At 45.8% G+C, this 13,765-nt stretch overlaps 1 protein-coding gene and 1 long non-coding RNA gene across 2 annotated transcripts in view; both read right to left on the bottom strand.

The window, feature by feature from the left end:
- Positions 1-4,970: 4,970 nt before the first annotated feature.
- LOC144799027 (uncharacterized) lies at positions 4,971-8,092 on the bottom strand. The gene is made up of 3 exons (XR_013603732.1): positions 7,910-8,092; positions 6,188-6,305; positions 4,971-5,065 (listed from the first exon to the last, which is right to left on the bottom strand). It is a non-coding gene; the product is annotated as an uncharacterized LOC144799027 (long non-coding RNA).
- A 637-nt stretch (positions 8,093-8,729) lies between these two features.
- Positions 8,730-13,765, bottom strand: part of LOC144797860 (uncharacterized) — a 97,259-nt gene continuing 92,223 nt past the window's right edge. Inside the window, exons 16-19 of the mRNA XM_078668663.1 lie at positions 11,486-11,583; positions 10,143-10,228; positions 8,985-9,053; positions 8,730-8,764 (exon numbers count right to left, since the gene is read on the bottom strand). Of these exons, the coding sequence (XP_078524789.1) occupies positions 8,730-8,764; positions 8,985-9,053; positions 10,143-10,228; positions 11,486-11,583 (288 nt within the window). The remainder of the gene's footprint in view (positions 8,765-8,984; positions 9,054-10,142; positions 10,229-11,485; positions 11,584-13,765) is intronic.

Genomic DNA, 13,765 nt, shown 5'->3' with positions numbered 1-13,765 from the left:
ATAGACTACAATGGAGTGTCCCCTTCATCCAGGCAGGGAGACTGCAGGCCCTTTAATGAATACCATCAGTCTGGAAGAAGTCACAAGACCACGCTAGTTCATACAAAAAGTTTATTTTTCAACAACTGAGGAGTCTGATTGCAAGGAAGACAGACGCCACTACCAGTACACCGATGACCGCCAATCCGACAGACAGGAGCCAGGGCCAGGAAACCCACTGCTTCTCACCTGGGAGGGAAGAGAACATGCAGAGTCTGGTCAGAGCGTAGAATAAAATCCACCAGCAAAATAAACAATTTTTATGACATACAGACTTATGTAGGTACATTTAAGACTGTATAAATACCTAGAATTCTAAAAACCCTTTAGGAAAAAAAATCATTTAAGACATACTTGTTGCAGAGTGCTGTCACTTTGCTAGCCGGAGCTAAGCCTGGGAGTAGTTCAGAGGTCCGCTATGCATGCAGCACAGAGCGTTCGGGTTATATCGTTCACAGTGATTGTGTGCCAGGTGATTGTCCCGCTCTGTAAAATCATTGCAACGGCACCATGCACAGCGCAAGAGGGTGCAGCTTCCTTTGTGCTGCTAGAGTACATTTTCTACTCACGCTGCAGCTCAACGCAAACGGGTTTCTCAATGACCTGCCGTGACCACTCAATGAAAAATCAACCACCCATATTGTGAAATCTCGTCAGGAGGTTGATTTTCCTCGTTCACCAACTGGACCTTTGCGAGCAAGGAAAAATCTTGCCAGGAAGTGTATTTTACTCGCTCGCCAACTTTGTGGACAAGCATGAGCGAGGAAAAAAAAAACCCACTCTGCAGAGCACCCGAATTTCCCAAAACTCGGCTTTGCCGAGTGTGGAAAACTAAGCTAATTTCGCGAACGGAGTTCACCACCCAGGGTTAGCCTTAGCAATGCTGCCTAAAGAAATTTAGAAGCCATATTCATTCTCGAGTCCGGTTTGCAGCGTTTCATCTCAGTTTTATGTCCATATGTCCGTGATACAATATAGCGGAACATTCAATGTAGTCCTAGGTCCAAAATAAGCAGGCCAAAAAAAAAGCCTTCTGCCATGAAGAATAAAGGACATAATTTTAAATTAATGGGAGACTAATTCAGGTAAACATTGGGCGAATGACCCAACTATCGGAACTTCAAGTACAAGGACTGGACCTCGAGTGGTTGATAGTCTAAAAATTCCTCACACTGAACAGCTATATGGGACAAACACTGTAGAAGAAATCCTCTGAAGCACTAGGCACTCAAATGATTCCCAAAACCTGGCCTTCACTCCAGCAACTGCATTTGGGAGGATCGAAGATGGATCGCTCCAGCAGCCTCTCAGGCCAAGGTCTACTAGGGATGTCTTGATACAAACAAGTCAAGAAATCTATGATGATCGAGTAAGTGACTATATCCTGGAGCACATTCCTGAATGGACTTCGCCCATCGGTTCTACAAGTACAGATCCAAGATATTCTAGATCTCAACTTCGTGAGCTTTGAAATGGGCTTTACTGCAAGATCTAATCTTAAAGAGCAGTAGAGTACTCTGGCAAAGATTCGCCTCAGACCTTAATTTATCATTTTCAATCCCTACTTTTGCAACGTCAGTGACCCAAAGCTCAGCACTGTAGAGAGCAGCATTAATGGGACTTGGGGCATCAAGAAATAAGATTAGCAAACCCAGGAATGACTGAAGCGCTAAGCTTCACAAGGAGGGTGCTTTTTGCAATTGAGTCACTGAATTTGATTTGGGGATTTGATTCATACAAGTCAATGTGGTTCTCCCCTACCCTCATTGCTCCCCTGGAGTTTTCCTGGCGATTGAAGCACCTCCATTTAGTCTTCTGGGCATTAACTTCCAGCCTGTACATTAAACAAAAGAAGTAGAAAACCCATGAAGAAGGGTTTGGAGTACTTTTGAAGATTTAGAAATGAGTAAGAGGTAATTGGGAAAGAGTAAGGCCAGGACCCTCTCCCCAGCTAGTCTGGGGCATCATTTTCACAGCTAGCCAATACAGCCATTGATAAAGAGAACCAAGTGGGGGCTTGAGGGCAGCCTTGGTAACACCTTGGTGGACTCCGGTCGGACTCGCATGGACAACTTGCGGGCAAAATCAGAGTAAAATCATCTCTGTGGATGGGCACTATGACTTAAGGTCAAGAGGAACTCCAATTCAGCAAGGCCTTCCCATTCTCAGTCAAAATTTGATTATCCAGTTGACATTGCATCCAGTACTAGGTGCATCCCTCTCGGCATGGTCTGAGGTGCGCTCCTACTGACCCGCTACCTTACAACTAGGTTCACACTACACAAATCGCACCCACATGCCTATATGGACATAATCAATGGTGCACAACCCCACATCTGTGTCGCACAATCAAGAAGTTAGTTTTGACTATCTAGGGGTAGGTTTGTATAAGGAGATCGTCTCTGCAGCATTTCAACACCATGCATAGACTAGGTTCTCAAAAAGCACAAAGTTATGACTTGATGTAAACAGTTGGCAAGAAATATTCAGCTGTCTCACCAGGAAATTGGAAAGTGTAGACATGGACTGAAGCAGCATAGATGTTGCCCTGTTACTCACTTGGGAGCAGCACTGTGGGTTTATCCTGCCAACATTTTATAGCAATCTACGTGGCAGCACTGAGAAGGAAAGGTCATTCAGCTCCTTAAATCCTTCAAAATCCTACTGCATGAACCTTACCATGAGTGTTCATCTTAGCACACCACGATAAACCCAATAGACCCTTTTTCAATTTGGCTTTAGACCAAATTACACTATTCCCACTTATCGGCTTAAAGTAGAAGCTTAGACCACGCACTTCCAATGAACCCAAAACTTCCAATCATTTGCACTCCAGTGGAAGTTTCACCCTCCGACAGCCTCCAAGTCATACACAAAGCACTCTGGCGAGAGGACGATGGCGTGCGCCACTGCCAACGTTCCAATATGGAGGTGGGGACGGCTGGATCCTTCCAGCGTCCCACAGTTGATGCCACAAACCACCACTGAGGGAAAGCTTGAACTCTATGGAGATCCTGCTATCTGCCCCTCCATCCACAGAATCCCTTCTGTGGTGTAAGGGGCGGAGGGGCGGTGGGGTTAAGGTCAGTGCAAAGGTTCAGTTACCATAACTTCCCACTGTTGGGAATGACCATTGCCAGAGGCCACACTTCTTGCATGACAAGTGGCACAAATGTGATTAATTGCTGCATGTCACCTACAGCTGCCCCCCCCCCCCCAGTTTCCAATTCCCCTTCCAGGTAATTGACATCCATCAAGCGTCCAATGCCTCGGCCCGGTGGCACAGCTTACCTGAATATTTAGAGCTAACCACGTCCTCCATGGCCAGGATTTCCACAGGTCCCAAGGCCACAAACTCAGTCACTCGATCAGACACAAATCCTAAGTGGAAACAAAAGCATGCATGGGTCAGAATAGTGGGCATAGGTCAAACCACACCCTGACCAGGAGTAAACAAGCATTGGCAAAGCCAACAGGTATCACGTGTGACCTATTGCCTTTGGCCAATGGGTTTTAGCCACACTGCAAAGCAGTCACAATGCTGTGCAAAGCGGCTCAAATTAAAATAAATGTAAAACGTTGACACTGCCACACACTTGGTATGCGCGCATGCCTACAAAATGCGGTGGGTGCATTAGTTTTCTTCTTAATTAAATGGATTTCAAACGAAAAAATAAAATGCAAAAGCATTTGCGTTTCAGCCAGTGGGGGGAGTGGAAGCAACACTGGGAACAGTTGTGGGGGAGGCAGGGGACAGGCAAAGTAACATGGGGAGGGGGGTAAATTGTAATGCAACATGGGAGGGGACACTAAAGCAACGGGGCAAGAGTGAAAGCCACATGGGTTGTGGAAAGCTAGACAGCACAGATTGGAGGCAGTGCTCAATTTGTAAAAACATACGTGCCAGGGCTCTAGTCAGGAGGCCATTGCAGCTAGCATCACACATTCGCAACACTACAAATACTAGCCACCACACTCCTACAAGTTTGAGTTCTGACTATTTCAGGCCCCCAAAGCTACAAGAATGGCTTGGGCAGCAGTTAATTATACATTCAATAAACATTAAAAATGACTAACTGTTGTGGTCATCTCTGAATTAACCAGACAGCACCACCTTGTGGCAGACTGTCACCAGTGCCGACAATTTAGTGCCATGCCGAGCACCAGAAACCACCGGCTCATATTAGGCACTAATGGGAGGTAAGCACAAGAGGCAGGAGGGCAAGGAGAGGCAGTACCGATTTTCAATAGGGAGCTTGCAAGAAAACACTAATGGAGTACTTCATGCAAAGAAAAACAGTGCTTGATAAGTGAGCGGTGGGAGGGGCGATGTTTCATAGGAGGGACAAACAAGATTGACAAGTTGGGACACAAATAAGCAGGCACATGAGTGACCAGGAAAGCTAATCAATGGATGCGCTACAAGTCTTTCTATGTTCTTGGTAAGACAATATGCCTCAAAACAAATAGCGCATGTGCGGTGTATTAAGGTGGCACTAAAAACAAGCCAATATTGATAGATTGGAAAATTGCACAAAAGTGGGCAAAATTCCCGACAAGGACACCTGCATGCAAATGGGGTGAGTGTTGAGGGCCCCTGAGATGGATCGGCCATACTGTGTGCCCCTGGTGTTCGTTCATTCAGACATGCTGGGGTGCCTCTGGTCTTCATTCATTCATACATACATGCAGGTGCCACAGGCATTGCATAGTCAGGTTTGTTATCAGCTCTCCTTCAACATTCGTTGTCCCTGTGAGCGCTTGCACCAGACCCTTTGCTCCTACTTACAATTCTGGTTACCTACTACTTAATTGGAATGTTCTTCACTGCAGAGAGCAAGTGTGAAATCACAAGTTGAACAGTATTGGTAAAAGCCAGCACTTGTGCACAGGTCCCCATAGACCACCAGCCCAGTTTAACCCCTTCCTCACCAGTTCTTTCCTCCCTGTGGTCACAGCTTTGTGCACAGGCCTCCTGGCCAGCTTTGCTCCCATCACAGACCGATACTCTGCAGTGAATGTGTACCTGTCAAAAGAAAGATGCAGAGGTCAACTGAAAAGTTTGATTCTTAAGCAATCTACATGCTAGAATGCATGTAACTGGGTAAACTAGAATTTAATCAGCGGACCACACAGTACCAGATAATTGCTCATTCAGTGCTTGCAGAAGTGCTTTAACCTTTCCCCCGCCATCTAGCCATGTCTAAAGGATAATTTTGCAAACAAGGAGATGGACGGAGGGCTGAAACTTTTCAGACACTCACCCCCAGTCACAGATCTGGGTTGAATCCATCATTGTTCTTTACCTCACTTTGCCACCCCAGTTCAAACCCAGCCATATGCAAATCAGTCTGACCCTGTGCCTCATTGGAACAGTCCAGCCTGAACTGCCAAGCCATGTCTTCCCTGTACCGGAATCAAGCCTCCAGGGAAAGGTTTTAGGTGAACAGCCATCAGCCAGGCTAGCTTGAATCCACTGGCAAAGTGAGCAAGGGACTCACGCCTGGGTACACCCTGCCAACTTAAGGCAAACAAGGATAGGATGGTTGGAGGACTGAAACTTTTCAGACACTCGCCCCAAGTCACAGATCTGGGTTGAATCCATCATCATTCTTTAGCTCACTTCACCGCCTCACTTCAGACCCAGCCATATGCAAATCAGTCTGACCCTGTGCCTCATGGCTAATTTCAGGCACACGTCATTGAAATTTTTCATAAAAGGACCATCTAATAACTCACAGAAAGGACAAAGTAATTGTTAGGCGTGCCCTACAGACCGATATTGCAGGTTACGGATAACCTCTCCAGGGCAGGCCCTGCAGTTTAGCATGCCAGTTACCCTCCTTCAGAGCCATAACATGAGCAAATGTAGTGCCTTCACAGTTCCGGTTCACTGCAACTCCATATTCTCACCCACGAGCAGTCTCTCCCAATTGAAGTTTATTTCTGGCACTTTATGCTACACTAAAGCCACATCCATTCATAACCACTCACTGCACTTCACTCGTACCTTAAGATAGCAGCAGATACCTACCCATGACATGGGTAGAGCTCAACCATGGTGCACCATTACACTGTCCACCTGTCAAAATAACTATGGATATCATAAGATCAAATCAAAACCAAACATGGACCCTCCATCCGTTACCGGGCCACGAAGTCCATCCACATCTGTGGAAGGCACCGCCTTGACAGCGAACCGCTTCACATTTTCCACAGGACTGTCCTTCAGGCTGGTGCTGTGTGAAGACCCATCAACAGCACACCTGTAACGAAAGATCAACACATCAGTAATAGTCAACATAATGAACCCCATTCAACAGTGGATATAGAGCAGCCTCTCGTACCCACATCGCCAAGCAGTATGGTAAATACCAGGTCTGGTAGGAGTCGCCAGCCAGGCGACATAGGATGCGGCCTTCAGCACTGAAATTCTGGTCCTGCCTGCCTCAGGTTATGAGAATGCCAGGATGCAGCTATTACTACTAAAATGAACTCTCAAACCAAGATGCCGGAGTCCTCAAGAGGTCAGACTAGCTTTAAAAAGGAATTCTCTCCTTTCATGAGCTCTTCCCTGCTGTTCCCTTTTAGGCTGTGAGCTCAAAAGTAAAGAGATTTGAAAGAGCAGCAGGATGTGCCAGAGTGTTTAACATGGTCACGTAGAACCCTTGGGAAGGAGAAAGATCTCCCGCTTGGCTCAGGAGAGCAGGTGCCCCTGCCTAGTTCATCATAGCGGTCACTGACCAACAGCACACACTGCAATCATGCATATGCCCTGGAGGACTTGGACATGAATTGCGATGCAGAGCAAGACTTCATGGTGTAGAGGGATAGTCTCCAAATTACCACCGACTTAGTCACACATGAACAGCATTTTCATGTTTGTTAATGATCTTGCGGTCAAAGCCTTTAAGCTCATACAAGTCACAAAATCCTGGGCAAAGCTATCAAAATGTAGCTATTTGGGCAAAGTAATCACAGTAAGCAGTTGATCAACAGGAGCTCGACTCCTCTTGTGAGGCCACTCCCATTCAACTTCTCCAGTTCCGGCCCGCCTCCGCGGTATCATTCCTGCTATAAGACATATATACAACAAGTGTTATCAGCAAGAACCTCCACACTTCAAGCGGGGACCTCAACACCCTAGAATCCTCACCCCTAGAGAAGCATCCTGGGGTGCCCCAGGGATGCAACTGGAGTCTATGGGATCACAAAAAGGGCCCCAGATACTGGTGCCGCCCTTTTAATACAAGTTGTAAGGGAACACATTCTACACTGTCCAGACATAGGGGGCTGCATCACCAGCATAGGGGTTGGCCCCATGTAAATGAGGAAAAACCTTTGCTTCTATGATCTGGATTCCTGATGTGGGGGCAGAGTGACTCAGGAGGCAGTGACCGCATGCCTCGTCGGAAGTGGCACGGGAAACAACCCGTTCACACTTCAGGGCCTTTTTATGAGAAGGCTTCCCTCGCAGGGTGGTACTGTTCAACTCAGCAACCATGTGTGGGGGAATCCTTGCCTCTCAATTTGATAGACCATTGCTGGTCTGTGTCGCAGAAGCACTTTCCACAGCATTGGAAAATTCTTGCCCATGCTTTGGACTGCACTTTTCCCCCATAATTAGGTACATTGTCTCAATCTGCAACAGTCAAGCCAATTAAGGTGTACCTGAGCGCAGACTGACAATGCGCTCCATAAGTAATACAACGCATGAGTTACGCCTTCTGCCAAAACCAAACAACCATAAGATCCAGGGTCTGCTGTGGCTATCACAATCAGCACACAGACTTCACTATACACTTACCTTTCCAGAGGCCCCACCCAGTTGCTCCTGTCAACCTCAGTTACTCATCCACACAATACGTGCCTGCGCGATACGAGGTCCCACCGCGGGATCTCATCCGGATCAGCAGTCGGAGTCGCCCAGCAGTCCTCCAGTACCACGGCCTGATGCTCTCCGTGCTGCAGCAGCTCCAATTCCAAGAAAAGAGTCACCAACGCCAGGTTCTTTTGAGTGAAGTCTTCCGCAGGGTAAAAAGTGTCATAAGAGCGATCTGAAGGTAAACGAGAGAGGGAAGATGGATTCCTTACATGCGGAGGTTGTGCTGGCCATTCAATGATCTAATTTAGACCAACTGTTCAAAGTCACTGAACAATACCCCATCAGTAACAAATCACATTGGTCAATCAAGGAGTTGGCTTTGCAAGTCATATCACCGATCGGTAATTACATCAAGGCTCTGTGTGCACCCATTTATGTTGCAAGTAGCTCAAAGTACAAAGCCAACAAACCCTCAAAGTTAAAAAATCTGTATTGAAAGTTTTTACCATGAGGGAAAATATAGCCCCCCCCCCAAAAACACAATCTGGGGGGTAAAAATATTTCCTGGGTAGCACTCAGTGGCATATCTAAAACCAACTTTTAGGGGGGCACACAAGGGTCAATAGGTAAGCGGTGGTGCCACCCACAATGGGAAATTATGAAGAATGTATATATGTGTATCTATACACACCACACCTAAACACACTAAGCAGACTATGAATTGAACATTACTAAAATCTGTCGAAGGGGTAGTGGTCTTGGGAGAATCTGTCCTGCCCCCCACCCCGGCGTAAGGAGACCAGCAATGACTACAAAAAATGCTCCTGCCTCTCGCCCATCCAGCAACGCCACTAAGCACAATGCACTATGGCCGCTTGTCAAACTTAAGACAAGTCTGATCTAACAAATGCATAGAGAATATGTAGAGCAATGTGGTCAGATCTGAGATTGTGCACATTTTTTATGTCTAAAAGGAGCAGTCAATGTCTCAGTAGGGGACAGGGACACTCCATCCTCTGGTTCCCTTTCCACCTCACACCAACTCACGTAGGGCGATCAAGTGAACTTCTCTACATAAGAAGAACATTCATCAACTAAACTCCACGTGCCCACTGCTCACCTTTGGCCAGCGTCAACTGCAGATTCAGAGCATGTCGGGCCACCTTCCTCAGACTCGCTTGCCTTTCAACTAAAAAGAAAATGGAGACAGCAGCATGAAACCCTACCCGGATCCTTCCTCATTGTGAGGGAACATGATAAAGGGAGCCCTTCATTGCACAGTCACCTTGACAAGGAATGCTGCAGTGCCAACTACCAGGCCACACCCCCTTAAAGGGGCCATCAGGTGAATGTCACAATCAGAATGTTTCACACAGGACATGCATCACATACATGTATTGCAATCCTTTGTGCACCACAGACTAGTTTTAATGTTGTAGCCAAGGCTTGTGTACAAGTTTTCTGCAAGTCCTCGCATTGCCCCCTGCCACAGACTTTCCACTTAAAGTGTGAAACAACCCTTTGTCCCCACTGTGAAGGTTAAAGAACAGTAGCAATAGGTCTTGCAGATGGCTGTGCTTTCCAGCGAGATCTAAAGAGTCCATTTCAGTCACACCTGGACATGGGGATTGTTAAAGTGAAACCACTTGCCACAGGCTCTATAGACATAGCCTCTTCCTGCATGCATGTGTAAATGCACAACAAAATTACCAACACAATAGAGGACTGGGTGACCAGACCCAATATGGGGCGTCTTCAGAGCTCTACTGTAACGCAGCCTGCCTTTTAGGGCGCACCCTATAGTTACCAGGACACCCGCCTCTTATCCCAGCTTCAGCTCTCAACCAACATCTCATTTCCTTCAACAAAGTGGAAACACTTGTAGGAGTAAATGGGCCCAACCAACAAGCAACCCACCAACGTAGTGTCCAGAAACAGTGGAAATCACAAACCAAATGCGCGCACTTATGCAACACGTAACTAACCCCACTTTAAGAAATGGACACACCTCACTGTCCTCTACAAGAGATGGAGCCAGTGGAAAAGCTATGGGTATCTAGATGTGCTGGAAGGGGTTTCCTAGAACTCGGTCACTCCTGAACAGATTTAAAGGGTCTTCCGTTGAACGTCACAATAGGTCTCAAATCCCAAGCATACCTCAAACCAAGCAACCTTCTAGGACTCCTTCGGGATGCTGGCCTGCACGAGAACTCTACACTGGACGGTCCATTGACAAGTCCACCCATACATTAAGCGATTGCAAGGGAAGAAACTTTACCTTGAGCCCCTCTCTGGAGAATCACCCTCTTCTTTCCGTAGACCCTCTTGGTTTGGCTTACAGGGTAGCGGCAACGGATGGTCAACCTGGAAGAGAAACCAACGCTGAGTAAAGCAACTCTGAAAAGCCCCAAAGAAAGGAGTGAGAAGGTTTGCCCCAGGTGAGAGGTGGTGCTGTGGGCATTAGACTTCAGGACACAAATAGGACCCGGCGTCTATAGAAAGGACAAACTAGTCTACAGCCGGTGCCTCTTGTGCAAGGTCAATGGAGGATCCGTTCAGACAATATATCAACACAACCACTAACTGACCCACTCAGGCAAGAGAAGGGGAGTCTGTGGCAAGAGTGAGGCACAGGGCTTACAAAACACTCCTGTCCTCACTGCAATAACCACACTCATGCTATGTGCAGTAGGGTAAGAGTAGGTGCATTTTATGCCCTTAGGTACCATGGCCACTGGGCCTTTAATGCTCATTCCTGGGAGACAGTAACCAGGTGGGCCACAGGTGTGCCCACACACACTGGGGGTGGTACTGTATTCCTGGATAGCACTGGTTTAGATGGAGAACTGCAATTCTTCACCTGAAGGTTTAACAGCACTCTCCAGGGTAATAGCACCTAAATCAATCAATGATTTATTTTGTAGATGGTACTCTGTACATACACATACGACCATTAAACACTTGTTTAAACAAAATGATTTCTGGTATCTTCAATTTCATTTAGCAGTACCTTTTTGATACAAAAAGGTATAAATTTGAATGTTCTTTAAATTGTGGTTGCGCGTCTGCTTGTGGGTTTTTTTAAGAGCACAAACCTAAAAACTAATGCACAAAAAAAGAAGAACTTTACATTTTTCTATATATTTTTTTTACACTGCTCCAACTGTTCATCTCTACTTATGGGCTCCGGAATAGACTACTACTTTCCACAAATCACTTCACACCTCGTATGGGGGTGGTAAGTGCTACAGAAATACCATTTACAACTACAATAGCTACATTATACACCTTAACGGGGCCTCATCTGGCATGGTCTTCACTATGAATGAAACAAAACTCTCTCCACTAAGGTGCAAGTGAACAAAACATGACCCAACAGGGTTAATCAAAGACATATCCCTTTGGAGAGCTCTGGTTGGGTTTTAAGATTGTATCTGATAAATGCAAAGACATTTCCTTCAGGTGTCATGTACATCCAAGCAGCATCCACCTGCGCATCTTCGCTAAAGACCCACTGTGCACAACCCCCTTCAATCTACAGATTCATAAAAAAGTGCACCTCTTTACAGTTCCCTCAAAACTCCAAGATGGCCTACCCCTGAACATAGGAAATAAACTTACTTGTATTCTGGATCTCTGGAGATTACTGGCTTTTCAACAGGAATCACCTCTCGGTCGAACAAGATTGCGTTCTCATTCACCAAATACATGCCATCAAACTGTGGTTTGGAGAAGACAAAGCAAGAAGCTCAACTGTAGGGCTGGGAAGCAGCCAGTGATCACACTTACAATGCACAGCAAAGGTGGGCTTATCCAAGGTCAGATCACCAGGTCTCATTCCATCAAGCGTTTTTGCTCAGCTACCACAGGTCACTTTCAGACACCACCCATTCAAGTGCACAGTCAGAAGTGCCATTACACTGCGGATGATCCTGATGAAGTAATGGTCATGATACCCCATAGTTCATCTATCAACCAAACAATCAATGAGACAGCTTCGGACATCTCTTCTTGGGAAAAACCAATGCATCTTCCATTTAGTCAATTTCCCCCCAAAAATTAAAAAAAATCCCCCCCAAGTCGACCAACCTGGTTTTGTAACAAATCTGCACTTTATTAAAACACCACAAAAAAATGTTGAACCAGTGTCAGATTGTCCGATACAACCGGACACAGAATCACAGGAAAGTGTTCTGCCAAAGCTCTTGCCTTCAGACTGAGAAGGGTTCACTCTTCCCCCTCAAGTCTTAAGAAAGCAGCTTTCCATCCAGGTATGGTATATGATCATAGATGAGTTAACCAATGAGGAGACATCGATGACTTGTAAGAAATCATAACCCAAACTTGAATGTCAGAAGGGCCAGAGTTGCCAATGCAGATTATCCCAGCTGTGCGTCTACACATAGGACACCCCAACCACCCTATCCATAAACCTGGACAAGATGAGATGCTACACAATGATTGGGGAACTACGGGGTCGGTCAAGTGTTTGCACCAAGTCCTAGCTCTGTCCCCTCCGTTTGTTTCATATTTTACATGGGCCTCTGATGGTGCTCTGCACAATCAGTGGATGGGGAGGATATTTTGCTGTGTGGCACCAGTTTGAATGTCTTCTCTCACCTCCTCAGACTGATTGCGTCCCAAGCAGAGGATGCCAAAATAGCACACTATTGCCTGCACCAAGCTGAAAGAAGCAGACTACCCAAGTGTGAGCAGGCTGCGGAGAAAAATGCTGGGAGAGACTTTAGGCCCCCTTAGAATTGGGATTCCAGATGGCTGCACAGCCCAACATGTATGGAAAATAGTAAGTAGCACTAAGTCTAGCTGAAACATATTTTGAACAAAGTTGTGATGCTCAAACAATCTTAAACGCTGTACTACCCAAGATTCAAGGTATGGGTTAAAGTAAAGTTGGGTCCCCGCTACAGTTTGTAGTAAAAAAAACGTAGAGGAGCACACCCCAACCTTGGTTATAGAGTTGTTACAAATATCAGTAAGAGGTCCAAGGCTTGTGATTAGTAAGTGTAAAGGGGTCCCCGCAAGGAGAACGTGTTGTGAGTGCAACACACAATCACAATTCACAAATATAATTAAAAAAAAAAAATTTTTTTGCTCAAAAGTTGTCAAATATTGCTATTTATTAAACAATACTGCGCTTGAATCAATCAAACATGACATTTGACTTTATAAATAAATGCATAGCCCCAAGGTGGGGAAAGGGAAGGGAAAGGAAGGCAGTGCTCAAAAAGTAGTGCAAAAGTTCAGAGTCAAAAAAGAAACATAAATCATTATGAATTCAAAAACACTTGAAATTAGTCCAAAGTAACCAAACAACCTACACAATTGCGGTATGTATTATATCAATAATAAACTGGGGACCTTACAACAGACACAACCATAGTTTGGTGAAATCAGGGAACTGTGCCGGAGGCCCAAAATTCAAAGAAAAGGTCGTCGACGTTTCGACCCCTGTTCGTAGGCTAGATAGGGTCCTTTCAAGGCTTGTGATTGGCTCCAATAGTATTTATTGCTCTCAACGAGTCAAATGTTCACAATTGTTTATGTAGATAGATTAAGAGCAGCCGAGTGTTTCGGCTTTTTGGACTTCATCAGGGCTAAAGAGGTTAGTTAGGTTATAACGCCAACAGGCGATTATTCGGGAAGTTTCCATTTAAAAATCGATGTATCACATAAGGTAGATAATGAATGTGGAGGAGTGTATATATTGAGAACAGATGGACAGTAAATGCCCTCTTAACAGTAGAAACTACAGTCAAGGGTACAAAACACAAGTTGAGGTGGAAAGTGGTGTGAATGCAAAGCTAGAGGGTTTTGTGACCTCCCTGGACAAGTCACCCTGTATGTAACAAACAGTCATTCAAGTACACGCCATCCTGTATG

Source organism: Lissotriton helveticus, chromosome 12 (genome assembly GCF_964261635.1).
Source record: "Lissotriton helveticus chromosome 12, aLisHel1.1, whole genome shotgun sequence".
Lineage (NCBI taxonomy): Eukaryota > Metazoa > Chordata > Amphibia > Caudata > Salamandridae > Lissotriton > Lissotriton helveticus.
The sequence above is the reverse complement of the archived record's forward strand: the minus strand, read 5'-3'. Positions and strand labels throughout refer to the sequence as shown.